Source organism: Chinchilla lanigera, unplaced genomic scaffold (assembly GCF_000276665.1).
Source record: "Chinchilla lanigera isolate Chin_1 unplaced genomic scaffold, ChiLan1.0 scaffold00011, whole genome shotgun sequence".
Lineage (NCBI taxonomy): Eukaryota > Metazoa > Chordata > Mammalia > Rodentia > Chinchillidae > Chinchilla > Chinchilla lanigera.
Genome location: NW_004955412.1, coordinates 30343683 through 30357862, shown reverse-complemented (window position 1 = coordinate 30357862; position 14180 = coordinate 30343683). Strand labels below are relative to the sequence as shown.

The 14180-nt window shown below is 43.0% G+C and overlaps 1 protein-coding gene across 1 annotated transcript in view; it reads right to left on the bottom strand.

Moving 5' to 3' along the window:
- The window catches only part of Barx2 (BARX homeobox 2), a 72350-nt gene extending 60324 nt beyond the window's left edge, over positions 1-12026 (bottom strand). The window contains exon 1 of the mRNA XM_005378547.2: positions 11437-12026. Coding sequence (XP_005378604.1) covers positions 11437-11623 — 187 coding nt within the window. The 5' untranslated portion in view covers positions 11624-12026. The remainder of the gene's footprint in view (positions 1-11436) is intronic.
- Positions 12027-14180: the final 2154 nt, after the last annotated feature.

Sequence of the window (14180 nt, the reverse complement as noted above, 5' to 3'; positions counted from 1 at the left end):
GAAGCTGAAGCAAGAGGAATCACAAGTTTGGGTTACCCTGCACCACTTAGTGAGGTCCCATCTCAACATTTAAAAAACATTTTTTTAAAAGCCTGAGGATGTAGCTCAGTGACAAGACCATAGGTTCAATACCCAGTACTACAAAAATGAAAAGAAAGAAGGAAAGGAGAGGAGAGGAGAGAAATATGCCAAGGCCTTTGGTTGGCTTGGTGTGAAGCCTTTTCTCTCCACTTCATAATAAAGAAAGAATGAATAAATGGGAATCCCACTTTGATTCTCCCTAAAAAAAAAAAAAAAAAAAAAGATTTTATTGAATGGATTACAGTTCATGGAAGTGGTGACCAAAAGGCCTTAGCAAATGTTACACGGATAAGAATACTGATGTCCAAAAAAGAGAAAAGAATGCTAGCATCCAGAGGCAACAAGAAGAGAGTCACATAGCCAGATGGCAAGAGGTCCACACCCTCCTGACTGCCTTATGTGGTTTTCTAGAGTCATTCGGAAACACAAATCAGCACAGGCAATGAAAGATGACTGTCAACATTAATGATTATAAATATGTATGAAGAGGTTTACAGGCTCAAAATAAATTCCCAAGGAGCTGGCACATTAACTGACCATGCTATATGCACATTCTCTCGCAAGCATGCTGGGGGTGGAGTTTTATATGTATACAAATTAGGGCCTATCTGCCAAGGGACCGACAGTTTTGAGTTCTAATTTATACACTTTCATATACTCATAGACAGTGTGACAGTTAACTGATTGTTTCATTTTGCATGAGAAATGCCCAACTAAATTGGATTGGCATAGCTCTGGAACTTTTCTGTTGAAAGAGACTGGAGCTCCATTCTCAACTTTGCCATTTCCTCATGTGACCTTGTTACCATTTATGGATCTCCCTGAGTTTCACTTTTTTCTCCTCAAAAGCAGTGGTAATAATAACTATTTCAGACAGGGTTTCCAGTTAGTGTAAATGCACTCGTGTGTACAAGCATTTAGCACAGTACCACGGTTATCATTTGTTATTATTATTTCTACTTGAAGCATTCTAACAGCAAAACACTTTCTGCTTAATCAGCTAGTTGTGCTCACTACCAAAGACCTAATCTCCCAGTAGAATGACAGAAAGGTAGTTCTCTGACAGGGTGTGCCTTTATTCCAGCTGTGCTCTAAACTCACAATTAAAAACAGACTTCCAATACACAACTGCATAATATGCTAAGAATGCCAATAAGTTACCATGATATCCAGGGTCAGTAAAATCAACGTCACTCTCCTCAAAGATATGTAGTCTGGAGTGATATACCAATTTTTTCAGTACAATTTCTTTAGTCATGAAAAGGAAGGGACTTAGATTAGAACCATATAAAAATACCTTCTTCACTCTCCCTTAATGAAACTTGCTTAAAAGTTACCTGAATATCCTAAATATTCATTCATGTTTCCCCAAGTAGTTCCAAGGAAAGATTCAAAAGTGGGCCTATCAGATTTGTTGCCAGTGAGCAGATTTTCTTACCTTCATAGTTTGTATAGAACAATTATAACAATATATTATAATAAAAGTTATGTGAATATGGTCTCTCACAAAATATTTCATTGTACTGTCCTCACTCTTCTTCTCTTTGTGGTGATGGGAGATGATAATTGTCTACATACTGAGATAAAATGATGTGACAAAGTTGGCACTGTGATGTGACATCAGGCCACTTTTGCCTACCGTCTGTTTTGGGAAACCCTAGGTCACGGAGACACGACAATGTCATGGGCAGTGTACACAGCATGAATAAAAAGCACAAAAGGATGATTTGTGTCCTAAAATGGGTGGAGCACAAGATTTCATCACACGACTCAGAGCAGTGTGCAGTTTAAAACCTATGAATTATTTCTTGAATTTTCATTTAGTATTTTCAGACCTAGTTGACATCAGATAACCAAATCTACAGAAAGTGAAACCAGACAAGAGGGGGCCGCTCTGTCTTTCTTCATAATGTTTCCTCCACTCACACAGCCCTGGCTGGCTAGTCCATTTCATAAGGAATAACATTTCACTGGAAAAAGTCAGAAAATTCACAGAGCAAGCCACAAGCCAAAGTTTAATCCATTGAATTGAACCTAGCCATCACGGTGAGGTAAATGCAGCAGGGCCTTCTTCCACAACCCACGGAAGTCTACAGCCTGGTGGCACTCTGACAGACCCACATACTATACTTTCAGTTATGACAACTTGGCCCCAGTCCTCTAGATATGATCACGCGTCCCTGCAGACCATGGCTGCGCAGTCAAGCATTAGAATAAGAGCAGCAACTCGAGCTGCAGGTCTGGGTGGGATGAGGGCCTGGAGCTCATTAGTTAACTTGTCTCTTTGCTTATGTATTTATTTGGGCATTATCCTAGGGAAAGGATAAGGCTTTGGCAAACTCACTGTACCACCTGTTTCCTCCACATCAGGGAGGACTTTCCTCTGGAGGGACAAAAAGAGCCCCCAAAGGGCCACATTTTGGACAAAATGTTCAAAAGCAACATTTCTAAATTGGGACTATTTTGCATAGGAAAAAAATGTCTGAGCTGCTAAGATAGGCTGAATAAAGCATCTGCCACAACAGTTGTCATTACAGAGTAATGTGGTCTAGATTAGCTCCTCCAAACAACAAGATGACCATTTATTACTGGCAACAGACATCTCTCTGTGAGATCACCATGGTAACACTCATCCCTCACAACAATCCCTGACACCACGTACTGAACAAAGTTTTTAAATCAAAGCATGGTTACAGAAATAAAGAGAACTCTGACTGATAAGATGCCAATATCAATATCATTCTCTGCTGAGACACAACTACATTTTAACATTAGATTGTTTGGTATCTAATCACAGTCGTACCTAGATAATTTTTGAAAATTAAATTGTGAATACCAGTGAAACACTGGTCCAAAGCCAAGCATGGAATATCACTATATCAGCAAATGCTTGTGATTATTGATTACTGAGGGGCTAGGGGAGGTGTCAAACACTTCACCAATAATTCCTTCAAGAGTGGTCACTCATGGCCTAGCATACTGGCACATGCCTATAATCCCTGCACTGGGGAGGTTGAGGCAAGGGGACCACAAGTTGAGGGCAACCTGAAGTACATTCAAATTCAATTATGTCTGGACTGTGTACCAAGACAATGCCTCAAAAACAAAACAAAACAAAACAAAACAAAACAAAAAAAGCTGTTAATTATGCCAAAGCACTACTAGGCAGTGATCTCAGTGGTTATCTCAGAGTAAATAATGCCTTTAACCAGGAAGGGTTAATAAAATCCAAAAGCCAATTCAGAAGCCACAGTCATTATTTCAGTGTCAGTTTCACAGGTGTCTAATTCTAAAGTGCTCTCATGACTCTGCTATGAGAAAATATACAACAAGCTCTGTATTTAAAAGCTTCTGCTTTGGGATAAAAAAGCTATTAAGAAAACCATCAAAAGTTCCACAAGATTTAAGTTTTGTGTGGTCTCTAGTCCTATCACTTTTCAATGTTTTATTATGAAAAGTTTTGAATGTACATAAAAGTACAAAGAATAAAAGAATAATACCATGAACGTCTGGGTACCCATGATGAAACTGTCACATCATAAAGATTAGCGATTTTGCACTAGGCCACTTTTTCTTATTAAATAATTACAAAAGCAAATAAAAACCTATAAATAGGACTCCCCAGTTCTATGCCCCAACCAATATGCAGTGTTAGTTTGCATATTTTCAAACATTATAAATGATATTAGACTGTGCGTATCAAGTTACAATTTGGTTTTTTTCAGCACTTGTATTTTTAAAATGTATCCATATTAATGGAAATAGGTCTCCTTTCTTCATTTTAATCACTACATGGAGATTTCAAACAACTACATGGAGATTTCAAACAACAGTCCTACCACCATTTGATGAGCTCTATATCCTTGTCATAGATCATCAGAGTCTGTCATTTTTTTCTGTCATCTGACGAGTATGAAATGGTTTCTCACTTGCATTTAGGTTTTCTTAATCATAGTGAGGCTGAACATCCTTTCATTTTATTAGCCATCTGAAAGTTCATTTCTATGAACGGTCTGTTTGTAACTTTTGTCTGTTTTTCTGCTTGCCTGTTTTCTTATTGCTTTGTAAGAGATTTCTATACATTCTGTGACTTTAGTAAAGTTATTTAGTTTCTCAGGTTCCCTATTAGCAAAGTGAAGATAATAATATCTGTCTCTTAGGGATGTTTTGAAACTGATCCAAAAGCACTTGGTCCAGTGCTTTCAGTCATGTTGCATGATTGAAAAAGAAATAAATACATGTGACCACTGTTATTGTTGAGCATATGAATAAGGTTCAGGGTATAAAGTATTTGTTATTCCTCCTAAGTTTGTAGCTCCCCGTGGGTACTTCAAGATTCAGAAACAGGAGTCTCAGCACCTCCCCTTGCCCAGGCTATTTCCCCAAGATAAAAAGACATACCATCCACTGTTTATAAGTTTCCAGCAGAGAAACACGTAAAGTCGCAAACCTGAGATAATGTATTAAACTAAACATGCAAGTCACACTCCTGAGTCTTGCCAATGGTTAAGCCACAGCGTGAAGCAACCTCTGGGACAGAGGGAGGTAGGCAGTCGAGGCTGGCAAGGACCTGACACTCCCAGGCTTTCCTGAGATGGAAACACAGCCAGGTTTTCATGAAATTGCACCAGGCCCAAGATGTCATTAGTGATCCTTGAATATGAAGAGCAAAAGGACAATCATATCATTTATCTATGTTTCATGTTTTTAAAGTAGTGATCAAAAGTACACAGACATGAGTTAGGTGACAGCGAACCCTGCTCAGTACACATTGTGAAAACACTTATCTATCCCCACTCCCTCTAGAGGAACATGTTCCTAAGGACACATCAGTAAGCTGGAGAGATGCAGTAAAAAGAACCCTGTAGCTGCCTGCTTAGACTTGTGACATAGCTGTCTGCTGTTGAGAGCCTCCTAGATAGGCCTCTCTTCAGTCACATCCTGACCTTTGGAGGAAAGCTGTGCTCATCCATGTCACCTCTGCCAGGGAGTCAGAAAGCATATATAGCTATGTTCAAGGACTATCAAGTACTCCTGACATCAGCTCCCACTGGTGGCTGGAAATGGCCCCTTTCAGAAAGATGCACCTGTACAACATCTAAAGTTCATTTTTAACTGGCACTATAGAAACCAGAGATTTTCCTTCAGGACTAGGGGACATACGCCCTCTCTCCTTCACAGTAATTGCGTGCAAGACTCAATTCCATCCCAATATAATTAGACCATCTTCTCAATCTGTCTAGGTGCACAGCTTTCTTCCTTACGTGTGTGCCAAGTTTCAACTTTCAAGAAGTTAAATTGCCGTATAAAAATGCCCTGGTGGTGATGAGTAATTAGACACTGTGATAGAAAATTAACTGTGCTTTTATTTAGAGCATTTATTTTAATAAGGTTGTTTTTCTGTTATTAAGCTGCAATAAAATAAATTAAATCCAGAGGATTTGTAAAGGTTTTCTGCTTAAGAAAAAAAAGGAACAAACCAATACTACCTCTCTTCCCGGAGAGTGTTTATTTTGCAAATGTCACTGAGTCTGAGCAAGGTCCTGATCTGAATGCCACTGTTAATAAATCCGAGTGCTGATCTGAACTCCGCTGCTATGTGATAGAAGGAGAAAACACACCATCCTTAGTTCTCAGCCTGTTGAAACTAAGGCCAGCATCAATGGCAAAGCCTGACTGGCCTCTCTGACTATGGTTTCTTCTTGGAGATTCCCTCAACCCTTGTCTGTTTTTCTTTGCCATGCTGCTTCCAGGAAAAACTGGTCCCTGCAGTAGAGTGGTTCGTGACAAGTCTGTAAACACCTTGGGCTCTAGCAAGCTTATGGGCAGAAGGGGGCTGGCTAATCCAGCCATGTGTGAGCTCCATAAGACGAGAAAGTCAAACAGTATCCCCCAGAAGAGGATACTAAAATCCACACATCTCATCCAAATCCCTGGGGTCCCCTAACCATGTTTCAGTGAAGAGCTGGTCAATGGGCTTAGCCATGGAACACACAAATTTGACTCCAAGGTAGGACAAGTGGCACCCAGAGAGATCACAAGCCTTGGACACATGAGGGAAAGTGCAAGTAACACCTCCAAGTGCTTTTTCTTTAACATCTATCCCATCCTCCACTATGCTCAGTGCCCAAGCACTGGGTGTTTCCCCACATGGGGCTGTAGCATATGTCTAAGTAGAATCATTAAGCCATTTACTGTCTGCGACAGACAGAAGAATATCAGATGCCACTCCTGTTTGCTTGTGTGGCCATCCTGAGGGACATTGTGCTATAAGGCTCCATCTGAGTGGTCTCAAGAATTTCTAAAGAGTCAAGCATGGTGGGTTATACCTGTAATCCCAGCATTCCAGGAGACAGAGGCAGGAGGAATCCAAACTCTAGCCTAGCCCAGGTCACCTGGTGACTTAGCAAGACCCTCTCTCAAGATAAAAAATAAAAAATGGGTTAAGGATATAGCTCAGTGCAATGGCCCTGCATTCAATCCCTAGCATTGCCAAATATAGAAAAGAATTTCAAAGAAATCTATTCTTTTTTCCTTATTCCCTTCTTTTAAAATAACTTGATCTCTCTTTATAATTTAAGTAACCTTTTGCAAGCCCTACTGCTTCTTGCATAAGGCTGGGTTATGTTCAATGTAAGTCTTCATTTTCAATTCCTGAGATATACTAAAACTATCAACTTTACACTGTCCATGCTTATACCATAAATTCAACATTCTATCCAGAAGTATAACTGGCATATCTATAAGAAATCAGCCTTATCAATGAGTCTTTCTCTTTTTCCCTGTCTCTCTCTGTTTATATATATAATATCTATAATATACATTTATAAAATTTTATTTGAAGTGTATTTAATGAGGCTAATCTGACAACTTTGCTGTGGCTAATGCCCTATAGGTGGAGTTCAAAGAAAAACTCCTCCTGGAAAACAAAAGTATTAGATCACCATTATGTTCCCCACCCTAATTCCAAACTGCCCATCATATTCATTCCCTAGAGAACAACAAAGGCAGAGATTCTCCAAGTAATTTAGAGGGATTTTTTTAAACACCTCAACTACTTGTCAAGATTTATGGGCTGGGAGTGTGGCTCAATAATAAAGTGCTTACTTTATATGAACAAGGTCCTGGATTTAATCCCCAATACCACAATAAATAAATAAATTTAGGATCAGTTTTAAATTAATGGGTTCAATCTCAATGCCCTCACTAAGCAAACATAAGTATTTGTTGAATTAAATGATACTGACACTCAGAGAATCATTTCAACATATGAACAAAATTTTTAATCACTTTCTGATTTGCTATTAGAAAAATCAGGGCCAGTGGTGACACTGCTCATGAGCTATTCACAAGTTAAAAACAAACTTGCAAGGAAACCTGCAGCATCTGGATTTTAAAAAGGAGTTTAAAACTTAAAGAAGTAATGAGATAACAGCTTAGCTCCAAATATATCCTGACCTCGAATGAGTCCTGGATCCCGTGGGTCTCTTGACTTATTTACCCTTAGAATGGAAACAGGAGAAGCAGTTCTGAGTAATTGCTAATAAAAGCTTATTTGCCTCTGGCAGAAATACAAATTCGAGTTGATAATGATCATTTTCCCAGACCCCGATTTACGTTCACATTCCATTGCCAAATGCTCAGGCTCCCGAGATCCTGTGGGTTTTGGTCCCTGACTAAAAGTGGAGACTTAGAGAATCACTTCATGAAGCAATAGCCGGCTCCCTAACTCCCAAAGAAGTCCTTCCACATGTCGGAATCTCATTTAATTTTTCACTGGGGTGACACACAGTCTTTGTGATACAAATGCACCCGAGGACAACACCCCAAAAACTTGTTTCTCGTGGACCCACCAAAGGATAAAATGTTCTCAGTGCCACCTCTTAAGATAATTACCCTTCCCCAAATGTTCCTTTTAATTGGCTGGTTGACTGTCCCCTGGGTGTGATTACACATATTTATCTCTGGTGCTTACTAAAATGGAAAAGTCTCTCTGAATTCTGAGAATCCTGACCAGGACAACAGTGTAAAAAGCGCACTGAAACTATGTTGAAGGAAGGATGTGACCCTGGCCTTTTGCAAAAAACAATCTTCCACTTGGGCAATTTGACCTCTGTGACCCTTTCCAGCTCAAAAGCCCCTTGCCAGCTCTATAGGAGTGACCCCTGGAGGAAACAGAGAGATTCAGCATAATTATTCTGCCGGACGAGAAAAGAGACTACAGGTTTTAGTGCTGGAAAAATATCCCAGGTTGCAAAATAATGAAATATCTACACTCATCCCCACCCCGTGCATGTGCAAATATAGTGTAATTCTGGGTTCTAAGTGTAAATAACTACAATCAGTTAGAAAGAATCAGCATCATAGGCCTGTTTGTCAGTTTTCAGTTTTCAACTGAAAACCATTAGGATAAATTATTATTGCATTCTTGTTTCTGTGAAACAAATTACCCATTTTTTCCCAAATTGAGAAAATCTATTTCTAAAGATTAAACTTAAAAAGCAGAGCCATCCCAAATGATGGTGTCGCCTCGTCTGCAGTCTACTCCATCCTGAAAAGCCCGCTTCATTCAAGTGACTTTCCCACTATGAAACAGTAGGCACAACCAAAAAGAGACAACAATCAAACCTAAAATTAAATAGTATTTATGTTATCAAAAAGAGTACCTCTGTTTGGGCCCTTTCAATCACATCGCCATTGTAATGTTTATGGGAGACAATTACTGATTTCTAAATGGCAATATATTTCCCTTCTGAATGCGGATTACTGTAATCAGATTTTAAAATAAGACCAACATGTCATATACTAAATTAAGGAGGCTTTCTTCAGGCTGCCTTTTAAATTTTATTTTAAATTTAATGATAAACTTGCCTTTAGTTTAGAAGAGCTTAGTTTAATTTAGTTCTCCTTAGAAGAACAGGATTCTCTTACTAAATATCCACTAAGGTGGTTTAAGAGATCTACTGAGAAATTTAGAGATAGTTTTCTAGGACCAAAATGACTGTGTTTATACTAAGGGTCATTAATAATTTTCTATCAAGACTAAAGTGTTTAATAATTAACTACTATCAGGTAATTATCTGCCTAACCAAAAATACTTCCATTTCTCTGATTGCTTGGATATAATAAAGGCTCGCCTGCCTGGGGAAATTCAGTACCATAAATTGACGGTTGGTTTCCCAAATCTAAACATTGACGGCTTAATTATGTAAAGATTTTCTAAATGCTGTAACTTCCTTTCCCTCCCAAATGTGTGTACTATTGTACACACTGGCAATTCTTTTAACTGAGGAATTTTTCAGTCTTTTAAAAATTTCTTTGCTCCCCTTTACCTCACAAAGTTTACTTCTTTTGCAGTTAATTAAACCTTAAGCCAGCAAACAAAAAACTGAGAAAGTTCAGTAACTTTAGTTCTAATTATGCCTTTCACTTAATTTGAACTTTTTAGGCTCTGATTCTGCCAAAAGTGCTAAAAACATGTATGTCTATCCAGAAAAGAAAAGTCAGTTTTGTTTATGGATCTTAGTAAATCAGTGTCATTAATCTTACAATTTTTTAAAAAGATTACATTCATCCAACCTAAGATTTTTGATCCTGAATTTAACTGTTAAAAGCAACAAAAGTACTTTCAAAGTCTGGAAATTGCAAAAGCCCTGAGAAGTCACTAATGGGATTCCCATGATCTAATACATGTAAGGCTTTAACTGTAATCGTAAACCCACTGAAGGCTTATGATTTGAAAGTATGAACTATTGTAGCCAGTTTTTATGAGTTTAATTCCACTAGCAAATCCTAGTTTCTATATTTTAAATCTCAACTAGAGCAAAATCACGATACATTTTGAAAGGAACAATCTAAAAGGAGGAAGCATTGGGAAAACAGGGCAGGAAAATCATTGCCAAAAACCACCTTCTGCCACAAACCATCACTGAACTTCTAGAAGCACAAGACTGAGCAAAACTTTAGCCTATGATATAGGTTAACTCGCTTTAGTAACCACCATGTTACCTATGAATCTCTGTATTTTCCACTGCTTTCCCATACAAAGTTGAATACAACAGAACTTCGCCTAAATTGACTGCGTGATTATTTTCTGAGGCTCCTTACTGCTCTGTTTCTGGCATGTTTTTGTCCATGATCTAATTCTGTGACTCCAATAAACCAAGAAAAGCTGCCTCTGATTTAATATAAAATCATTGAAAAATCTTCCAACACCAGGCCATATATAGGTGCTTAAGAGTTGTGTTTTCTCTTAAGAACCTCTGTACGCAATGATTGGGCTGGGTGCATTGAAATTTGTTATTGAAACAAATCATCTTTTTTTTTCTCAAAGAGATTTTAGTTATTGTAGCAAACAATTGTTCTCAAAAACAAAATTTAGCCTACTTTCCTAGTCAGCATCAGTGCAGAATAATTGTACAAGGTTTCACAAATAGCAGATACACAAATAAAAAAAAATCAACAGTAAGGATATCTATCATGTTTCTAAAAATCCTTCGAAAATTTGCTTCAAAATTTTTTTTTGCCACACTGACGTTTTCATAGCCTATATCCTAATGATGTCAAGGCACCCTGAAACTTAGAGCACTTCTTAATGCAAAATTCTTTTTAAATGTCTTTGGATTAATTTCCTCACAAATCTACAACTTTTCAACATAAGTATTAAGCTTCCCTTTCTATTGGTCTCAGCTCTTATTGAAAGAGGAACCAGATCCTGGTATGTTTTTATTATTGTTATTGGTGTAGTCACTTAAACGCGGCTTGATCCCATCCGCACATGTCACAAAAGCAACAGACTCCAAACTTCCCTAGAAGGACATTTCAAGTAAACTTCCGTGAATCCAGGACTGTTGTGAACCTCGGAACACTGCCTTCCTTGTCAAATTCCCAGTAGAGGCAGTAGGAGGTTGGACGAGCTAATTCAAGGTAAGAGGCCCGGCCGGTAAGCCGGAGTTGAAACCCACAACCACACTTCCTGAAACAATGACTTAGGCGCTGAATCAGGTCAAGTATTTGAACTTTCTGACTCGAAACCGCAGCGGTCGGGAAGGAGGAAGCGCTCTCCTCCGAGCAACACCACTTGGCGTTACAGAATTGCAGGAGCGACTGCTCCTAGGTCCGCGCTGCCTTTACGAGATTTCCGGTTGCTGCTTCGACACCTTGCCCGGCCTTTCCCCACCAAGTTGCAGACGCCTTTGCGATGCCCACCGCTGGGCAGTCTAGTGTCCGTGCAGGGGCGCAGAAAAAGAACCCCTGCACCTCTTTCATTCGCCCTGGGGTCGGAAAGCGCAGGCGACAGACACGGGCGCAAAAGCTACCGGAGCACCCCACTCACCCCCTAGCGGGGCGTCTTACCCGTACAGGAATGCAGGGGCTTGGGTCGCACGACCAGCGACGGACACACAGAGTAGAGGGAAAGTTTCTCAAAGTAGTCGCAGGTCTCCTTGGATAGGATCTCGTCGATCATGAAAGTCTTGTAGCGCCGCCTGGCTGCTTTGAGCTGGCCGGGCGAGCTCAGCCTCAGTTCGGCGTGGCAATGCATGGTGAGCCGGGACGAGCGAGCGCCCGCCGACCTGAGCGCGACTTCGAGGGCCCGGCCGGCGGGGACCGCGGGGGTGGCGCGGGGCGGGGGCGTGAGCCCCTCTCGATCACAGCCCGAGAAACGGCTGGGCTCGGGAGGCGCGCGGCGGGGAGCGGGCACCGGCGCGCCTGCTGCGCGTCTACACCCACCCGCAGATCAGCATCTTTGGTGAGCCTTTTTGGGACAACGCAGCTGTCAATCAGCGTGCACTTCCCGCAGGGCCAGGTGCGGAGTGCCAGGCGAGGGGCGTCGGCGCCCACCCCGCCCCTGCCCGCCCTGGGACCAGGGCGCTGACCAGCGCGCCTAGTGCCCGCAGCTCTCGTCTCCTCCTCCCCCTTTTTGGTGTCTAGCGCTGCTCTGCCTGACTCTCTATTTTAAGACACTTGCTTTGGCTCTCCTCCTCCCCCTCCCCCCCAACGAGCTCCAGGTGTGTGTACAGGGTGCGCGCGCTAGTGTGCGCGCAGTGCGGACAGCGCGCGCCGCCAGCGCTAGCAGATACAGCCTCCGCCCGGTGCTTTTCCAGCCAGTATCTCTTGCGCGCACCTTAGGAACAGTTTTGCACCCACAAACCCGGCTGGGCTCCAGACTCCTGTAATCTGAGGGAGAGTACCTCTAGGACTCCCGACAGAAAGTAGAGTCGGACTACAGCGCAATCGCCCCCCACCCCAGGACGTCTGAGTTTCCTTCCCCGCCTGAACCGTTTCCCGAGGACCGCGGTTTCGCCTCCCTCCACTTGCAACCCCGAAACACTCAGCGAGCTCGCGCGCTCTGGGCTTGGGGCTTTTGCACCGAAACTGTAAACTTAACCGCTCCATCACCCAATCTCACACCATGAATGACCGTGCCTCGGTCCGTTAAGCCAATAACAAGCTGCAAAAAAGTACTAAAAGCATCCATTCTTTTTATGTTTAAGATTTGCTAATAAAATATTTTGCCTCTCCGGAAAGGACTGGCACAACGCAATTCTAGAGTACCGCGGTGCCGGCAGTCAGCCCAAATTGGGCTTCCAGAGCGCGATCTTTCTGGCCCTGCGGCTTTCCATTCCCAAGTCCCAAGGCTCCATAGGGTCGTTTGGAGCCGCGAAGACGTTTTTTGGGTGGTTTCCCTTCTTCTTTCTGGGCCCTACCTTCTGAGTCTGCCCCAATTCATATCTGTAAGAACTTTTGTTTTCAATGAATATTTGTTGGGTCGCCGACTCCCCAACAGAGCCTCTGAGCCCCCTATGGGTCCCATTGCCTGCGCCACGCACTGCAGCAGGCAGGAACCACTGCGTTCCCGCCGAGTTCCACGATTTTGTCTCGAATTGGTTCGCAGGTCTGGAAAGAAAATGCACATTAGGGAACAGGAACACCGAATTATAGACACCGAGAGCCGGTGAGACTGCCCTGCCGCTGGCAGTCTGAAAGCGGCCGAGAGACTAGGCGGGCTCTGCGGAGCTGCTGACCCGGGACCTCGTAGCTGAGCAAGCAAGTGGAACGCGTGCTCCTGGGCCAGTGGTTAAACTCAGAGGAAGGGGGGACACTTGGAGAAATAGTAATCAGGGGCTTATAGAGGATAGGTATTAATAGATCCAGCTATCAATTACGTAGCCTTAGACGTGGCCCGCAATATTCTCAAGTGTCAGAAAATGCCCCGACTCCCCTCTCCTCTCCATTTAAAATTGTTTTTATTCTCCAAGCAGAGATGGATCAGAGTCCCGCGAGAACTGCCTCCAGGTGTCTCAGCCAAGGCGCGCGCCTGGCTGCGGGGGTCCAGGGTTGCCACTTGGAGGCAATGCCCACCCCGCTGATTTTGCCGCCGGCTCCGTGGCCTGTTGACTATCTGGGCTCGTTACCCACGGCCTCTCCCAACTCAGCCCCAGCGCAGCCACCTAACGCCAGGACCGAAGGGCGATCTTCGGCTCGAGTGGAACAGAAGCCCGTTGCGCAGGGCGCCGGGACTGGATCGCAAGGGCACAGCGTTCGCACAGAGATCAATCCTGCCGCAGATGAGCTCTTACTGGCCCCAGGAAAGTGCGGCTGTCGCTGCCTCAAACAGGACCTGAGAGCCTGGCTGAGGGAACTAGGAGAGGCGTGCTGGGGCGCAGGAGCCCAGCACCTGAGTGACAGCAGGCAACCTGATGCCTAGCTGCCTGACGAGGGGCCGAGCTGGTGCCTTTAGGCTTTTTCAGGCCCTGGAGTGTACACGTGGGAGGCGCGCCCTGGATCCTCCTGCGCGGACCCTGTCTTAGTACTACTGCCCTCCCGACCCTCAAACTTTGCTCTTCCCTCCAGCTCTTCCCATTTCTCCCACCGCCACTAACTCTTCTCTTCTCGCTCCCATTTCTCTTTTCCCTCATTGTTCCCCCAATTTTGTCCTCCTCTCCTCTGTCGAACTTCCTGGTTCTCTTTTCTCCCTACTGTTTTTCTCTGTAAAGCCCATCCTTTGTCTTCCCTCCCTGTCTTCAGGCTCGCCTCCTCCCCACTGTCCTGAGCCGGAAGTCTGCATCTCTGCCCTGCCACTTGAAGGTTGCAGGCCG